This window comes from Tachysurus fulvidraco, chromosome 5, assembly GCF_022655615.1.
Source record: "Tachysurus fulvidraco isolate hzauxx_2018 chromosome 5, HZAU_PFXX_2.0, whole genome shotgun sequence".
Taxonomy (NCBI): domain Eukaryota; kingdom Metazoa; phylum Chordata; class Actinopteri; order Siluriformes; family Bagridae; genus Tachysurus; species Tachysurus fulvidraco.
The window spans coordinates 26,270,494-26,288,983 of record NC_062522.1 but is presented as its reverse complement, the minus strand read 5'-3'; the positions used below and the strand labels follow the sequence as shown (position 1 = coordinate 26,288,983).

The 18,490-nt window shown below is 37.7% G+C and overlaps 2 protein-coding genes across 7 annotated transcripts in view; one reads left to right on the top strand and one right to left on the bottom strand.

Annotated features, from left to right (window-relative positions):
* caskb (calcium/calmodulin-dependent serine protein kinase b) overlaps nt 1-18,490 on the bottom strand; it is a 61,502-nt gene that overhangs the window by 28,615 nt on the left and 14,397 nt on the right. For 4 of the 6 annotated variants that reach the window (XM_027133414.2, XM_027133420.2, XM_027133413.2 and 1 more), the window contains exons 2-9: nt 14,252-14,364; nt 8,558-8,663; nt 8,371-8,448; nt 8,197-8,269; nt 2,780-2,882; nt 2,437-2,612; nt 1,129-1,251; nt 359-442 (exon numbers count right to left, since the gene is read on the bottom strand). In XM_027133414.2, the coding sequence (XP_026989215.1) occupies nt 359-442; nt 1,129-1,251; nt 2,437-2,612; nt 2,780-2,882; nt 8,197-8,269; nt 8,371-8,448; nt 8,558-8,663; nt 14,252-14,364 (856 nt within the window). Of the gene's footprint in view, nt 1-358; nt 443-1,128; nt 1,252-2,436; nt 2,613-2,779; nt 2,883-8,196; nt 8,270-8,370; nt 8,449-8,557; nt 8,664-14,251; nt 14,365-18,490 lie in introns of those variants that run through there. The other 2 variants (XM_027133418.2, XM_047813369.1) reach the window with 2 other exon arrangements.
* LOC113634453 (probable G-protein coupled receptor 34) lies at nt 3,547-7,353 on the top strand. The gene is made up of 2 exons (XM_027133421.2): nt 3,547-3,703; nt 5,127-7,353. The coding sequence occupies exon 2, from the start codon at nt 5,215-5,217 to the stop codon at nt 6,328-6,330; it is 1,116 nt and encodes a 371-aa protein (XP_026989222.1). The 5' UTR covers nt 3,547-3,703; nt 5,127-5,214; the 3' UTR covers nt 6,331-7,353.

Here is an 18,490-nt window from a genome sequence, read left to right as displayed (position 1 = left end):
TGAAACAGAACTTTATACTCACTGACCTGGATACTGGAAATGTTTTCCTATTCTTTCAAGTCTACAGTTATTAACTGTTTCATTAGTAACACTGGTTGATTGTTAAAGGTTGCAAATCAATAAATTAGTCATTAGTGAAAAATGTATTACTATCATTTTTTTTATCATTCAATTATTCATATTCAATTATCATTCATATTATTTATCATGTTTACACATCTATTTATCCACATCTTCCTTGTTTTTGTAATCTATTACTTGCTGGATGGTCATGCATATAAAGAGTGATACATGATCTGTTATATAAACAGTAAATCGATATCCTAAGTAAAATAATAATAATCACAGAATGCCGAACCTTCAGCTTTCTCCTGGCATTGAACTTCCTCAGCTGTTCCACAGTCTCAGGCAGGTGGATCTTGTAGGCATAGCGATCCCTCTCCTTTATAACAGTAAGAAATACAAAAATGTGTTCAAAACCTATCAGACAAATCAAGCATTTTAAAAACATCTATAGTACACGGTGGCCATGCTTAATATGCATTTTATGTCTACCATAGACAATTCCCTTCTAGACTAGCAAACGCCAACCTCACTCGGTATGACTGCCCTCCTTGGCTGTTACTTTGATTACTTTTACTAACCTGTCTTATTTTCTCCTTGATTATTTAATTCATAAAAGTGTTTTTCTGCTGTGATTGTGTAAGTAATGTGTCTGGGAAGATTCTCAGTCATTCAGGTTCGGTTATCTGTAAGTTGAGTCATAATCAAAAAAATAAATCAAATTTACTACTTTCAAGTTCAAAACATTTCAGTCTAATAATAAAGAAGTCCAGTTCACTCACACACCTCCAAATTGTGTACGAGGTTATCTGCAACAGTGTTCCTCTGGTTAGATTCTTGGTTTGAATCCAAACTTGTTTGACTAATCTTTTAAACCTTGATACTGTATATATTTTTTTTACACTTAGTTTAAAAAAAAAAAGAAAAAGAAAAAAAAAAAAAACAACCTGCACCTGCATACAACTTTCTTGGTTTGCAAATGATGTATACTTTTTCTTTACTTTCAATGTTCACGTTATATTGTCTCATTTCATACCTACAATATATAGGTATACTGTACTTTACTTTTAGCCAAGGGTGGTTGAGGGCTTCATAGACGGTAATCCTCTCAGCAGGATCCAGCATCAGCATGCGCCGCACCAAGTCTTTTGCACTCTCCGAGATATGGCTCCACTGCCGAGGGTTCATCTGATGTAAACACACAGACACACTTCAGTTGGACAAGTGTTTATTATTCCTATTTGTTCAGCTTATTATAACATTTCAGATTCTATAAACACTTATACTAATAATTAATATACTAATAATTCTATACAGCCCTATAAGCCACAACAAACCAATACAAGTTAGACATGGTCTTTGATACAAGATACCTGATATTCATAATACACCTTTCCTGCTAACTACATTTATAATGTTTTAAAAGTGAATTTGAATAAGAATCTGTGCTTTAATACACAGTATAGGATAAATATGCCTACATGATTTGGGTGATAACCATTTGCATTTAAAGCATATGCCTATAATTAGTAAATGTGTATTTTTATAGAAACCTGTATTTTTATAGAAATACCCTTAAGAAAAGGTGATAACCGTAAAAGAGCTGTAGTGGTATGAGATGATGTGTCATGACCCAGCCTTAGTCTTAGAGATGATATGATGTTTTCAGAAGACCGAGGACATAATTCATGTCTGAATTGGCATGTATGCATAGAAAAGTAAAGCAAAAACACATGGGGTTGGAGCTGGTTATTGTGCGATTGTCCTTGACTTATGAACAACAAATACCTGGTACTGACCGAAAATCTAACAGGCATTTATTTTAGTAGTTTAGTGACCATTCATTAACCCCAGTATCTTGTTATTCAATCTGGCAATGCAGGGATGTATGGTGCCTTTAAAACACATCTCTTCCTAACGACGTAGACATCAAAGCACTGCCATCTAAGACCTAAGCTCATGAGACAGTATATAATCAATAGAAGAGAAATAATTGAATTACAAAGGGCAGCTTTCCTCAGCATTAGGTATGTAAAGTATACAGAAATATAGAATTGCCGACTTCCCAATAAAGCAAACCCTCAAAATACCATTTATTTACCCTAATTACTAATCCATTTAAACATAAATATAACTTCTTTATTTTTCTGTTCATATTCTTTTCATTTTTTATGTTTGTTTTTCTTTTTATCTTTAATATTGCCTACTTTTTGTAGTATACCTTTTTTAATTGTTATTATAAATGAACAAAAGTTTTACCACATGTCCAGAAGGTTTTATTTTTGAGAAAATCTAAAAAAAAAAAAATCTAGAAGGTCTAATTTGCTCTAGTTCAGACAGCATGCTTGTTGAATTCTGAAAATACATGACTACCTTGTATTTGCCTTTAATAATGCCCTCAAACAGGCGTTCCTTAGTGCCATAGAATGGAAGGCAGCCACTGAGCAGGATGAAGAGAATGACACCGCAGCCCCACACATCAACAGGCTTCCCATATGGCTCCCTCTTAACCACTTCAGGGGCCATGAAGTGAGGGGTCCCTACCCGCCCTACACACAGGGAAAAAGACAGAAATGGAAAGAAAGAAGAAGAAAAAAATTTCTATTTAATAATAAGAATAACTGGGAAAATAACTGGGAGGTGTTTCAAACCTAAATGAAGATTTGTTTTTCTATCTGCTATCTACAAACCGATATGCACCCATACACATACATACCTCCAGCCACCAAGCCAGACTCGCCCAGCTGAATGGCTACCCCAAAACCACCCAGTTTGACAGGTGCAGAGTTCTCTTTAGATGCCAGGAGCACACAGTGAGGCTTTAAGAATAAAGCAGCAGTTTAGAATGGCATCAATTAGGATGAAAAGTGAGCAGTGACATAAAATTGTTAAGAAGGAGCAAAAAAAAAAATGAACAGAAAATGCAATCTAATGTCTACTAAAATAGTTGCCCTTAAATGCATCACCAACATAAAGAAAATAAGATGAAACAGGAATATAGCAGCAAGTGTAATTAAGCTGTGCCATTCTCATTTTCCTCGCCCATAGAATGTTGTTCCAGAAGTACACTGGATTTGGCAAACTCTGCAGATGTTTTTCATGGCCTTAAACGGTATTATTTCTTTAAAACGGTTGATTTGTCCCACCTAATGCTTTTTGCTACCGTTAGGGTGGATTTGTTAAAGGGCTAATCAGCCCTTTAGCTCAGGGGCCAGCTTTCATGTATACCAATGTCACTGGTGTACTAAAACTGTACAACCTGTTAAAATTCACTCTGTAAATAAAATAATATTTTGTTGTAATTATTTAAAACATTATTTCAATATAACCTTCATTTAAAAAGTTAAACCTATTAACAAATCCATATATTCTTATTGGGTCAAATGATGTCATTTCTGTTTTGTGGTTGTTCTTTCATCTGCAGGCGTTAACAAAGAAGAGGAAGAAAGGTTAACAAAAAGCACAAGAGAGACTGATACATGTTACATACTGCAATGATCACAGCAGCAAGAGGAGGTGAAAGAAATGAATTAGTACAAAGTAAAACTGAGGTTTAGACTGAAGACTTTTGTTCAACTTTTTAAGTGAACAAAGAGAACAATACTTCATGAAGAGAAAGTGATGTGCACCATAAATGTTGGTGGGTAATTTTTTTTTCATGTATTATAGTTTTACTCTGAAAACAATAAGGTGAAAGAGTGTATGGCCTATTCATAGTACATAAGATTTACTATGATTCTGTTTGAAGACATTTGACAAATTAAAAATGTACAGACAATGTACTTGCAGAATTGCTGTGCTGGCAAAATGGTTCTTATTGTAAGGGGTTAAAACAAGTAGCTATGGTTGATTTAACCCGAGTGCAATGTGAATTTTATTTAGTTATTTTATTGGACACTGACTTGAATGTTTTGTGTTGACTCTGATGGTAAAGATCAAAATAAGAGAGCATGTCTTTTCTATCAGTTGCCTCTGGTTTAACAAGTTCAGTTTAATTAGGGGCAATTTAGTTTTCATTCAGGACTGACTGATATACTGATATGACTGACTGACTGATAATTGCGTATTGTAATAGTTGGAATAGTTATTTGTTTACTCATGTTCCCTAATATTTCATTAGTTTCAACAATTACTGAAAATATCCAAGTATTAAAATTCTTCTTTACAGAAAAGGCTTCACAGACTTCACTTCACAGACTTCTTTCTCTGCTAGATCTACAGTAGTACTTAAGATATTACACCACTGAGATGGTCAAACCATATACAGTACAACTTTGTTGATCTAAGATTAAAACCAGAGATTCACATACAAGACTAAGGGATTCAAATAAATTTTTTGACTGCTTCCAAATTTCAGGTAACCGTATATTTAATTTTAAATAAACTGCTGAGACTGCAAAGTGCAAGTATACAGTGTAAACAGATTCCCATCTGTTTTAAACAGCACAAAGAGTTTATAAATGGGGTAAAATATAGACTATAAAAACGCACTTTATTAGGAAGACCTGTACACCTACACATTCATTTAATTATCTAATTAGCCAACTGTCTGCCAGCAGTGCAATGCATGAAATTTTGGGTAATGTACATTAACCATCAGATTAAGGAAACATTGTCATTAAATGATTTTAACAGTGGCAGGATTGTTGACAGAGTATCTCTAGAACTGCTGGTCTCATTAGATTTTCATGGACAAAGGTCACTAGAGTTTACTCAGAATGGTACAGCAAAAGGATAACGTGGAAATAATCCGTGGAAAGAAACATGTTGTTGATAAAAAAAACCCCAACAGAGAATGGCCAGAACTGACAGAAAGAGGCTAACATGATGAATCAATGGTCTCAACCTGAGAATGAATGAATGTAACTGACGGAGATAAAGGAAGCATTTAAACAAAAGTATGAATGTGTTTATGGCCACCAATAGTTAAATGGTGTACTGTATTGGATGAAAACACAGTATAACATAGATATGTGAAAGTCTTCTAGTTTTTCTATATTAAGACAAACGTGGTCTTTGCTTGCCATTTAAACTGAAAACCTATTTTATCCCCTTTTCTACAGGGCACAAGTTAAAACTGCCTCAATATACACACACCACTGTATCAAGACGACAACTACATTGACAATAACCATTGTTAACCAAAAAGACATGCTGTCAAACAGCTCTTTCATCCATCTCACAGCCTCAGAACTCAATCATTCATGCTCATTGGAAGAAGATGCCCAGCATGTGCCATTTGCTGTGCTCTATTCTCTCATCTTCCTATTTGGCTTGGCAGGGAACCTGCTGGCTCTCTGGGTCTTTATTTTCCTTCACTCACGCCGCAACTCTGTCCGCATCTTCCTCATCAATGTGGCTGTGGCTGACCTAGTGCTTGTAGCCTGCCTTCCATTCCGCATCCTCTACCACATGCTGGGCAACTATTGGCCTTTAGGGTCTAGGATGTGCAAAATTGTTGGCAACCTCTTCTATATGAACATGTATGTAAGCATCACCCTGCTGGGTTTGATCAGCCTGGACCGCTATGTCAAGATACAAGGTTTGCCAAGAACATGGGCATCCTGCTGCCACCACTGGCTAAAGGGGAACAGATGGAGTGTGGTAGCATGCAGTGTATTGTGGATTGCCTCATTTCTAGCTGTGGTGCCTATGATTGCACTGGCTGAGGGCAACGAGGAGCAGGGGAAATGTTTCCAGTACAAGTCTCGAAGACAGGCACGTGGTAAGGCGTACTTTAACTTATTGATGGTGGCTGTTTTCTGGTTGGTGTTTTTGCTTCTGATGGTGTCATATGGGCGGATTGCCCGGCGCCTATTGCAAGCATCCCATGACAAGCCAGACCTCCCTAATGCAGGCCACTACTCCCGTGCTGCTAAAAAGTCATTTGTGGTACTTTTCTTGTTCACCATCTGCTTTGTGCCTTACCATGCCTTCAGAGGAGTATATGTGCATTCTCAACTTACTGAGACCTCTTGTGAGACGCGCCGTATTATAGACCGTGCCAATGAGTTTATGTTGCTCCTTTCAGCACTCAACAGCTGCCTGGACCCAGTCATGTACTTTGTGTTATCAGCTTCAGTGCGCAAGGCCACACTAAGTGCTATTTCCCGGGTGTTCTGTATGTTCAACCAATTGACCGTCAACAGCTCAACCACAGAGTTTCAACGGGCATCTATTTCCCAGGTCTCCACTGCCACACTAGCTAAAAACCACGGAACTGCATACCCTTCAATAATGACCACCCATCCTGAAGACAATCCATAAGTTTGCCTTTATATAAACATAGGCACATTATATGGAAGTATGCAGAGGTCTGACCATCACACCCACGATTGCTTGGTGGATATATCATTCCTACAGTACGTCTTCACTCTTCAGGGAGGAATTTCACTAGATTATTCACAGCTGTAACTGTTAGGCAAGAAGACCTGTGCAGCTTGTGTTATAATTCATCCCTAGGGTGTTGCATGAGATTAAGGAAAGGGCTCTGTTAGGCCACTTGATTTCTACCACACCAACTTTGGGAAACAATGTCTTTATAGACCTCACTTGTGCACAGTGGGCATTGTGCTGGAACAGATTGGTGACAACAGTTTGTGACACACACATGGGTATGATGATCAGCTGTATACATGCATCTGTCTGTACTCTAGAATAAAGAAGCCTTTACATGTAAGACTATAACAGGTGGATTATGGTAAGAAATTAGTGCTCAGTTAATCTTGAATCAGAGCTTTCTTTCTGTTAAAGTTTGATATGGTTTAAAATGTACAAAAATTTATTACTGAGGGCACACAATCAATTTTGATAATTATGAGCCATTGATTCACAACAACTAAAACTGTATTGTATTAAATAAATAAATAAATAAATAGATAAATAGATAAATAAATAAATAAATAAATAAATGAATAAATGAATGAATGAAAACAGCTAGACAGAAACCTGTGATTTATTATATTAAAGAATGTGTGTGCTCTTTAAAGCATTCTTTTTTTCAGATAACAAAAAAACTGCACTACAAATTTGTTAAAGCATTCTTTGTATATAGATGCTCATGCACAACACATTCTACCACACGCAGAGGACTTGAAGAAAATAGGCAAAAAACGGATGTGGTTATGGTCACTGTTGAAAGAACATACAACCAGCAAAACTGGTTTGTCAGCAGTTGTTGAAGGAACTAAATAATTGCTGAAAGCATATGTGGTTAAAAGCCCCCCTAAAGTATAACAATGTTATGCTGTGACTCATTTCAAATCAGGCAGAGAGCTGCAATTTTTTCTTCTCACCTTATTGTTAATAGCTCTATGGTTGTAAAAACATAGGATTGTATATAAATAAAATACAAAGTACTTTTTTATATAAATATTGCCCCTCCAGAATCACCAATTACAAAGACGTTGATCCCAATCACAATGCTTTCACAACATATGACATTGTCATCTGTTATAAAGCAACTAGTTGTGTTAGAAATTATTATGTATAAACCCTAGGCTGATGAGGGAACAACTATTTATGACATAAGTGATACCCAGAAGCAACTTGCTTCCATACCATTTAACCACTAAACCATCACATCCCACATACAAACACACATTCTAGTGTGGCATCATATATGCAGGCAATGCATTTAAGGCCTCCAACTCGCCAAGAATGTAGCCTAAAGTTGAAAAAAACAATATAGATGATAGGAAAGTGTATATACACAAATTCAGACAGATTTCACACTTTAACTCAACTTAGAGCTTTATTGGTTAGATGTTACACATGCCAGCAAAAACAGATAGGTATGCAGTTTCCTATATCAGAGGTGCCACATTCTGCATCATTAAATATCTGTTACTCTAAATGAAATAAAAAGAGTTAACTTCTGGCAAATTGTTACACCTCATGTTAAGCCACATCACTCAAACCACCTATTACTTATTTTTACTGTACCAGTTTGACCCATTGCATTTTATACTGTAGTTGGGGCAGTTTTGGTCTGGTAAATTCATCTCAAACTGAAACTGAAGCTAGCTTTAATAATAATAATACAAATAAAGGTCACTGCAACAACAAACAGTTAGGCAAAGGATGCTGTAATGACTGTGTATCAAACAGATTAATATAGGAGAACTGCCTTACCTTGACATCTCGATGGATAACATTGTTGTCATGGCAGTAGCGCAGTGCTTCTAATATCTGACGCATGTAGTGGCTAAGAGTCGTGAGAAAGATAGAAAGAGACAGAATGTTAAACTGTACATTGATTTGCCATAGAGAATAATCAAGAGAACAAAAAGGAATATGGCTATATACCTGGCCACAGCTTCACTATAAACAAAACCTGCATCTGCTCTCTTAACAATCTCAAAACAAAGATCTGCACCATCCATACTACAAGCAGAGGAGAAAGGTGGTGTTGTTAGGGGAAGAAGAAGGAAAAAATAGTTTTTTTACACACATCAGGTCAATTGCCAAGAGCAAGAAAGACAGACTGACTTACAATTCAAAAACCATGTAGAGCATTCCATCTGAGCTGTAGGTTTCCAGGAGTTCTACAATATGAGGATGCTTTAGCATGTGACAGATACTAGCTTCTCTCTTCAGGTCTACACAGGGGGAAAAAAAAAGCAATAAGGCAAACATCACATCCTCATATACGTTAATCAATTTTATGTTAATGAAACCTATACAGTAGATCACAGATTTCACAATGTCTGTGTCTTTATAAACAGTAGCTGTTTATTTAACATTAAACAATAAATGAACCTTTGCATGTGTAAGTGTGTTGTGATAAGTAGGATCCCTCAGTGCACACACAGCAGCAGTCTGCATGACATACCTCATCAGCTCCATTGTGCTAAAGCCAGACAGGCTGACGTCACTCTGTTCGTTCCTAACGGAACACTAGAGGGGGCAAAGATGTGTTTTGCCCCTTTCTCAGACTGTTACATCGCACAACATATCATAGTGTGAGAGAGAAAACAGAACTGATAGCAGGCATCATAAGAGGTCTTTTCTATGATCTCTGTTTCGAATTTGATTGCCCTTCTTAGCAGCAACATTCCACTTCTTAATGCCAGAAAATCCAAAGCATGTGCCATTTTCAATACACCAGTTTTTAAACACACACTCAGGGCCCCAGCAGTCTCATACTCACCAGAAGCCTTAACCACAAAGGTACCCAACACACAGACGTACATATACTCACGTACATATACTCACATACATATACTCATCATGTTATTCTAGAGTTACCCAAAAATGTAGCCTAGAGTTGAAAAAATATACAGATGGTATTAGGGCTGTAGCTATCGAATATTTTAGTAATTCAGTATTCTACCGAAAATTTAATCGATAGATCAAGTAATCGGATAAAATGTATTTTTGCTTAATTAAAGAGCAATATTAAATATACAAGAGAAAATATGACGGGTCTCTTAAAATTAAAATTAAAACAACTAATTGGTTTCCTTTTTTTTTAGAAAAATAAACATTTTTTTTTTAAAGAGAAGAATTAAGTACATTTAAGTGCCAAACATTCTGGGCTTTAAATGAACCCTTTTCTGAGATGAAAAATCAAAACAAAAAATTACTTTCAAATTACTTTTTTAAAGTATCAAAACTAAAGGCATACATTAAAACAAACAAACGAACAAACAAACAAATGGATAATACAAAAATACTTCCAGAACTAAAAGACTACAGCTCAGGCATAACATAAGCCTTTACTGTCTTCTTGAAATGCTTTGTGGTATCTAAGAGGCAAAAAACATGGACAGGAGCTTGGAACTAGAGTCCATGCATGGTTTTACATCGAGTGCTTTAAGCATATATATTAATCAGAATATAAAAGTCTCTCTCTCACTCTCTCTCACTCTCTCAATGTGTGTGCTTTAAAAGTCTTTAAAGGAGCATGTGATTGTAAGCATATAAACGTGCTGCAGCAATCTACAACGTGCTGTTGTAGTATGCCAGCTCGATCTTGCAGTGGACACACCCCACGGCGTTTTCTTTACCTTTCAGTTTGAAATCCCAAACCTTGAAAATTTTCTGTCGTTTTCTCCTGTTTGTTTCTTCTCTTTGCTCATTGCCATTGTTATCGCGCCCTTCCATTTTCAGCCCGCACTTGTCCGCGCCCTCAAATCAAAAGACCGCTAACTCCTCGCATCTCCTACCACTTTGCGCGTTGTCACTCTCAGACTCAGACACACACACACACACACACACACACACACACACACAAAATAATTGCACAAGAACGTGACGCGAGCTTTAAGATGAATTAAAAGAGGCTTCAAGACAGAGGAATTTGCCTAGATTAATTTTTGTAATCGATTTAATCGAGTTACTCAAGGAATCGTTTCAGCCCTAGATGATATTAAAGTTTATATACATAAGTTCAAACAGACTTCACACTTTACCTCAACTTCGAGCTTCATTGGTTTGATGTGACGCATGCCAGCAAAGACCGATAAGTTAAGTGAAGGCCGGAATGCAGTTTCCTATATCAGAGGTGTCATATTCATTGAGTCCATCTTGCATTAAACACAGCATTGCAAGATGTAAGTCATTGTGTGCTGTAAAGTATCATATACAGAACACGGGCAGTAATTATAATACGGGTCTGGTGTAAATATTAGACAGATAACAATCGGTACTTCGGGCTGTTTCATGATTTCATTACTCTGAGCTGTGTTGGGCTCACATGCCTTTATTTTGAGACCTGTGAAATACAATATTTACCACTCTATTCAAATGTAAAACAGTGTACAAAAAGCACCCACAGTTTTTAATTCATCAATATAACACAAAAACAATGATTTATAATAATGGTCAGATAATGTTTTTGTGTGACGGAATCCAAAATCAAGAAAAATTTATAATTTTGAGAGGTATCCATAGACGCCAACTCATATTATTAGTTACCTTGTATTCAGGTAAGTAAGCTGAGTCTTGAACCCCAGCTACACTGTGGAATTTGGTAGGTATGGTTTAGCACGAGTCTGCATTGGGAGCTTAGAAGAATAAGCAATTTAATGTGCCATACCTGCTTCTTATATATGAACAGTACATTTACAGTACATTACTCTACAGTAGTAGTAATTTAATCATAAACCAATTGGGAATGGTGACGACATAAAAAAAAGTTACACAAACAAAGCATAGTAATTAAGAGTTTAAAGCAAAAGTGGTTATATGTGTTGAACTGGTTTAATTCTAGGCTGTATATTGGATGAGAAGGACATGGTAATGAACTACTCTCCCTACAACCCTACTGGCAAACTTTGCACCCTGAATTTGGACATTTAGCCCATTTTCTTGGGCTTTGAGAAACAACATTTCTAATACACATTTGTACTTCGATTCCTCTGGGTTCAGCCAGCTGATGGAGACCCTCAAGCAGGCAGGCAGGTGCTCTCTTGAAACCTGATTGAAGGGCTGAGCTTGACAATGAAGGTAACTACAATTAGCCAAATGAATAAAAATACAAGGTGCATTTGGGACACATTATGTACTCTTCTTTTATTTAAGAAGATTGTGCAGTTTGTAATAAAAATGTTGCTGTTCATGAGTTCCTCTGACAAGGCACATGACAAGGTATCTTTAGAAAGCTGACACTTGAGAGTTTTCTTTTCAAGACTCCAAATTTCTCAAGCTGTTATTAGTAGCTATAATTAGCAAAAAGCTTCATATGACTTGGCTTTGTTTCAATATGTTTCAATGACGATAGAATGATAGAAACATTTCTATCAATTAGTTATTTACTGTATGGAGATGCAGAATACAGATATTTATATGGGATATTTTCGTGTGGAAGGTGGGAGTTTACATTTTACTGATTTTCATCTATCCTGATATGTAGACAGAGGAAGAGTGTTGTACAACAATTAATTTTTATTAGAAAAAAATGCAGATTCTGTCTAAAAAATTGTAAGTAAACTGGATATCCATGAATATTTCTCCAATTTTTGGACTAAAAGCTCTAATGGATGGTGTTTAAGCCCTGTAATCACAAATAAATGGAAAACCAGGCGTTATAATATGACGTGTCTCGTTAATACAACATGAATACAATATGAACGTGTCTCATCATTCGGAGTAAGTACCCGTTTGCATGTGTGCTGTGTATGCCTAAAGACAGTGGTCAAATATTGGAGCTAGAGTCCTAAATCTTTCTAATGATATAAAACTGTCATGGTAATAGTGTGCAGTGAATGTAAACAATAATCAAAAACAGTTAAAAGGTTAATATAAGAAATATTCTCATACACCTCATACACACTGAACCGTACTCAAATGCCTTGGTGACTGCAGTGAGTGAGTAAACGTGTGTGTGTGTGTGTGTGTGTGTGTGTGTGTGTGTGTGTGTGTGTGTGTGTGTGTGTGTGTGTGTGTGTGTGTGAGAGAGAGAGAGAGAAAGAGGAGATGGGAACGAACTGACTGACCAAGGGGAGGGTCTGACTGACCTGGAATGAGAGATGGAACAATATGAAGATCTTTTATGTTATTATGAGAAGTATACAATATTTTTGTTTTATTATAAAACTGTGGCAGAACAAATGTAAACTATCTTGGTAATTAAGACTTTCCACAGTCTAAGTAATGAATAGGAAAACTGGATTTGAATTTATTTGATGATGTGTTTGCAATACAAATGTGTGTTGGAAACAAAAATAAAGACAAAAGCATAACCTAAAGCAAAGATCCACCTCATGGTCAGGACAACCATTACCTTGATGAGGATAAAGTACTGTAGTAACCAAAGAGTAATGCATGAACAAATTAATTCTGGCCATGTTGTTTTTTTTTGTTTGTTTTTTGGACAGATTTAGTTACGAAAACATTTAAAAAAACAAATGGAAAACCTTTTAATAAATATCTGTAGATGTGTAACAGGCCCTCAGTTTTCAAGTTGATCCATCACTAGGAACTGAGTAAAAACAAGCTGAAGTATTTGCTTACATACAGTACATTTACGATTACAATCTGACTGGCGATCGCTGGCATTGTCTTTTTTCCTCTTAGTCAGCAAAACCTATGAACATTTTCTCTGCTTAGAGACACAGGCAATCTAAATTAGATGTCTTGCTATGCAACATTATATGCAGCGTCGCTATGCCGACTATTTAAAACGAATAGTCGTCTCAACACAGTCTGCACCGGACATGCTCACACAATCAATTTAACACTTACTCAGAACGAAACCGTTTTAATTCATGAATAAGAGCTATTGTCTCAGGCTTGTCACAAATTCCTTCAGAATAGCACAGCCTGAGCTTCATCCCTCTTTCCGTCTCTGTGTTGGCCTGTGCCCAACAAGCGCACACACACACAGATGGCAGTGAGCCGCAGCCAAAACCCAGTATAGTGCCAACCTAGCAGGATAACACCCAGAATACCATGGTGCACACACATGCATGAGTTGCATTTAATTTTTATCAATACTGTGAATGTTATGTGCTTATTATCTATGGGGCAAATATGAATCACAAGTCCAGTGCAAGGGTCAGTACACTGACAGACAGACATCATCAAAAAGGGAGAATCCATCATCATAAACAGGATACACAAGCAAAGGCAAACAGGACAACAAAGAAGCTATGAAGCTTGAATGAATGAAGAAAATCAGGAAATAAGGCACAGGACTCACAAATACATAGCACAAGGCTTGCAAATATACCACAACACAAGTGGGTATATACAGAGAACCGAATTAGGAATGAATCTGATATGGGATGACATACATAAGACATAACAAAGAGCAGAGACAGGACCAGGAAATGATAATACAGAATTACACTATGCATAGCACATATAAATTGAATAGAAAGCCATGTGCGATTCAACGTCCTGTGTACAGGAATGAAGTTAAATAATAATATAAATACATACTGGCCTAAAATTTGGGAAAAATGCCCTACACATACCACAAAATAGTTGATCAATTTATTCATTTAGGTGACACTGACTGTTTTTATAAGAGCTATACAATGCAAAATGCTTAAAGTTATGCAATAATCAGTTGTATGTAGATATTTTACATTACACTTTGCATAATAGAACTTTTTTTGCTTAAGTGTACAAAAATGATTGTTATCTATTAAACGAATATGCAAAACCACATTAAGATTGCATAATCTAACCTTCTTTTATTGTATCTCATATTGTCATTGTATTTCCTATATAAACTCACCTTCTGTGCTGAGTCCAGGGCTGGAAGTGAAACTGGCCACATCCACAATCTTCACAGCAAACTGCTGTCCTGTGTCCCGGTTAATACATCTGCGCACCACACTAAATGGCCCCCTGGGAAACAGAGACACAGTTTTATTGTCATTCCAAACAATATACATGTGTACCGTGCCAGGTGAAACACAACACACAGAGGTAGCTAAATGTACTGTAAATAAAATGTAAACACATTCAAAGCTCTGCACACAAAACTAAATAAACTGTAAATAGTAGTGTGACATATGTAAAGATAAATGCAATGCACAGCTACCTGAAAGGACTGTAATCAGATGAAAATCAGCAAAGAATTAATGAACGAATCAAGTAATTTAGAAATGTTTTCCCGTCTTAAAACAGGAAGCTGACTCCCAAACTCTTACAACCAGATAACTGCTATGAATTCAGTGCTTTCTCTGTATGACAGCGAGAAAACAAATAGAAACAGGGCCCTGACAAACGGATGTCACTCTGTAGCATGGACGTGCACTCATGCTCTATGTGCATACAGTGGATATAAAAAGGCTCCACATGGCTGCAAAAATTGAAGGTTTTTGTTGTATAAAAAAATTCAACCAAGATAAATCATGTCAGACTATTTACTACCGGTTGCATAAGTGAACAAAACCTTTAAAACTGGGATTTCAGATTTAGCCAATAATATTCTCTCTCATGTTAATACTAAATAGTATATACCTGCCATAAGATAAAGAGAATGATTAACCCCATATAAATACCTGTTCCTATAAGATTTAGAATCCACCTGGAAAAGCCATAGGCTTACAACACAGGTGCAGGTTCTCACTGCTGAAAAGTATCAACAACAGCATTAAAAGAATTGCAGCAATCTTTGACAAGTACTGGTTGATCATTATATGTGACAGCAATCTCCCAAATTCTTCAAATGTCTGACCTACTGAGGCTTAAGCCAATCTCCAAATCCCCACGGAATAATTTGTTCTGGTCAAAGTATAACTTTTTGGCCAAAACACCAAAATATATGATTAGTGCCAAAAAAACATAAGAAAGCACATCACAAAACCCACCCCAACAATGAGGCATGGAGGAGGCAGCATCATTTCTTCAGGTAGAACTACAGAAGGGCTTTAATCAGGGTGGGTGGAACAAAAAGCTCCAAATGCCAGTTAAATTTGGTGTAACATTTATGGCTTCTGTTGAAACACTTGATGAGAAGAATTTCACCTTTCAACATAACAAGCACACCTCTAAATCAACAAAGGAAAGGGTTTACCAAAACAACAACAAGGTTTTAGAATGAGCCAGATCTAAATGATGAACCCAATCAAAGATTTGTGATAACTCTGAAAAGAGGGCTGTGATGATGTGCCTAGCCAATTTGAGTTTGAATATTTTTTACAAGGAAGAATAGCAAAATATTGCCATAATGTGCCAAATTGGTTTACTCGTACCTACAAAGACTGAATGATGTGCTAAAATCTAAAGGTGCTTCAACTAAGTATTAGTTTAGGGTTTAGTTTAAATCTATTCTTATAGGTTGCAACATGGTTCTGACATGATTTGTCTTGGTTTCATTTATACAAAAAACTGCCATTTTAGCAGGATGTGTAAACTTTTTAGATCCACTGTATGTGTGTATGCATGTGTGTGAAGCCTGCCAAAAAGTGACAACTCCATGCCTTAACCAAAAGATGCCATGGCATGCAATACTGACACCATGTTCTCCTCAGACTATGCTGTCACACAGCCCACCTAATTACAGAACAAGCACGAGACCTAAAAAAGTCCAAAAGGAAATGTACAGTGACTCCTGAATGTGTTATTGTGTTACATCATACATCAGAATTAGATTTTTTTTTCTGCTCCTTTTCAAACAACTCCCTAAAGAAAGAAAAAATAATTATTTAAATTCACTTCGAAGTACGAAGAAAAATCTCTCCTAAGTATTTATGGGAAGCTCCTTGGTCTACATGACAGCTGAAAGTGAATGATATAGATTGTTCAAGCATGTTCACAAAGGGGAATTTGAAATAAACAAAAGTATACCTTGTTTAACATATAAAATATTTGCTCTCAAGAAGGTCAAATTAAATATTAGTCTTAACTTAGAATGCTAAATACTTAATAAAGCAGTTTATAATTAAGCATTTGAGGATTAGCTGTGGACATAGAAGAAGCAGACTGAACCAGCAGATAACACATGAAGATTCTCATCCGTGTTTAACCCTGGCAAGATTACTTACATGTTGTTTGTTTGTCTTTAGAGAAAATGCTGTAAACCAGAGACACAGAGGAAACACAACATAACACACATCCACACACACTGGCATCTGAGTTTGCAAAATCTCCTGGTGGATGACCAGGGGGAACATGTGTGTGACTTATGTCTTCTTCCACTGCTGTCAAGAAATTCCCAGCTCGCCACACACAGCTGGAGTGCCAGACAGTGAAGAAAGAGGTGCTGCAATGGAAATGGAAGCTGACCACCCATTCATATTCGTGCAGCAGCTCAAGGACTTCTTTCAGCAGTGGATGTTGCCTGACAAACAGGACACTAAAGGAATTCTTGATCTGGTGGTAGCAGAGCAGCAGCTTATCACACAGATCCAGGCAGAAACAGAGAAGTGTGTACAGTGCCATTAACCAGTATCCCTAGATTGGAGAATTCTACTGGAAAATCACCTGGCCGTATCTGTGGTAGCAGATGGCTCTCCTTTTTCCTCACACTTTTTCTCTCTCCCCCTCTGATTCCATCTCCCAGTGACCAACATGTCAAACTAGTCCCTCAACCCAGTTTCCCTGCATTTTCTACCCTCCCTTCTCCCCAGCTGTTGTGCCACAAGCATCATCTGAGCAGGAATACGGTATAATAAATGTCAGTGAGTATACATGGCAGAACACATTAGACCTTGGCGCTACCTTTCACCAATCTGTGGGATTTCCCCCTGACAACAACATCCTAAGGCACCTCACTGATCAAGAAAGACTTAATAATGGTTAGCAAATTTATCCTAATGTTGCACAATTCTACCCACAATTTTTAGTTGTTAAGGATAACAACTGAACATCTGAAATGCCGTGATTATTATAAACCGAGGGAATTTACTGCTGTGTTTTTGGCCGCTGTTTACATCTCCCCGCGAGCTAACTCCACGGCAGCACTCACCAAACTCCACGACGTCATCAGCGCGTTAGAAACGGCTCATCCTGATGCTGTTTTTATTGTTGCCGGTGACTTCAGCCAGTGTAGTTTACGGACTGTATTCCCCAAATACCACCAGCATGTGGAATTCCCACCCGTGATAAGAACACTCTGGACCATGTTTACAGCAACATACGTGGTGCATACAGGGCTGCACCACGCCCCCACTTCGGACACTCAGATCACATCTCTTTGTTCCTGTACTCTGCTTACAGACAAAGGCTGAAACAAGCACACCCTGTCACCAAACAGGTTAAACTCTGGACCCCAGAGACTGAGAGCACCCTGAAGGACTGTTTTGCTTTGACAGACTGGGATGTGTTTAAAGCTGCAGCCACTCTGGAGGACTTCCGTCAGCGTACAGGACTATGCTGAGTATGTGACTGGGTACATCAGCACTTGTGCCGATAACATCGTGCCCACCATACAAATCAGGAAGTTTCCAAACCAGAAGCCCTGGATAAACACTCAGGTATGTCACATGCTGCATGCTCGCTCTCTTGCATTTAGATCAGGCAACGTGACCGAGTACAAAGCTGCGAAGTATGGACTGAGAAAAGCCATCACAGCGGCCAAGAGGCAGTACAGAAAGAAGCTGGACAGCTTCTATTTCACTGCTGACTCACGGCGGATGTGGCAGGGTCTGCAGCAAATCACAGACTACAGGACCCCCACGAACAATATCACCTTAACAGACAGCCTGCCAGACTGGGGGGGCTCACACACACTTGGACCACCCAGCCTCCCTCCCCTCCAATAACCGTCTCAACAACCCAGGTACACAAAACTCTGAGGAAGATCAACCCCTGCAAAGCAGCAGGACCAGACAACATTCCTGGGCGGGCCCTCAGAGCATGTGCCAACGAGCTGACTGATGTTCTCACCTCCATCTTCAACCTCTCCCTCAGTCAGTGCACCGTTCCTTCGTGCTTAAATCCACGACCATCGTCCCCCTGCCTAAGAAGAGCACACCCACTTGCCTGAATGACTACAGGCCAGTGGCACTCACTCCAATCATCATGA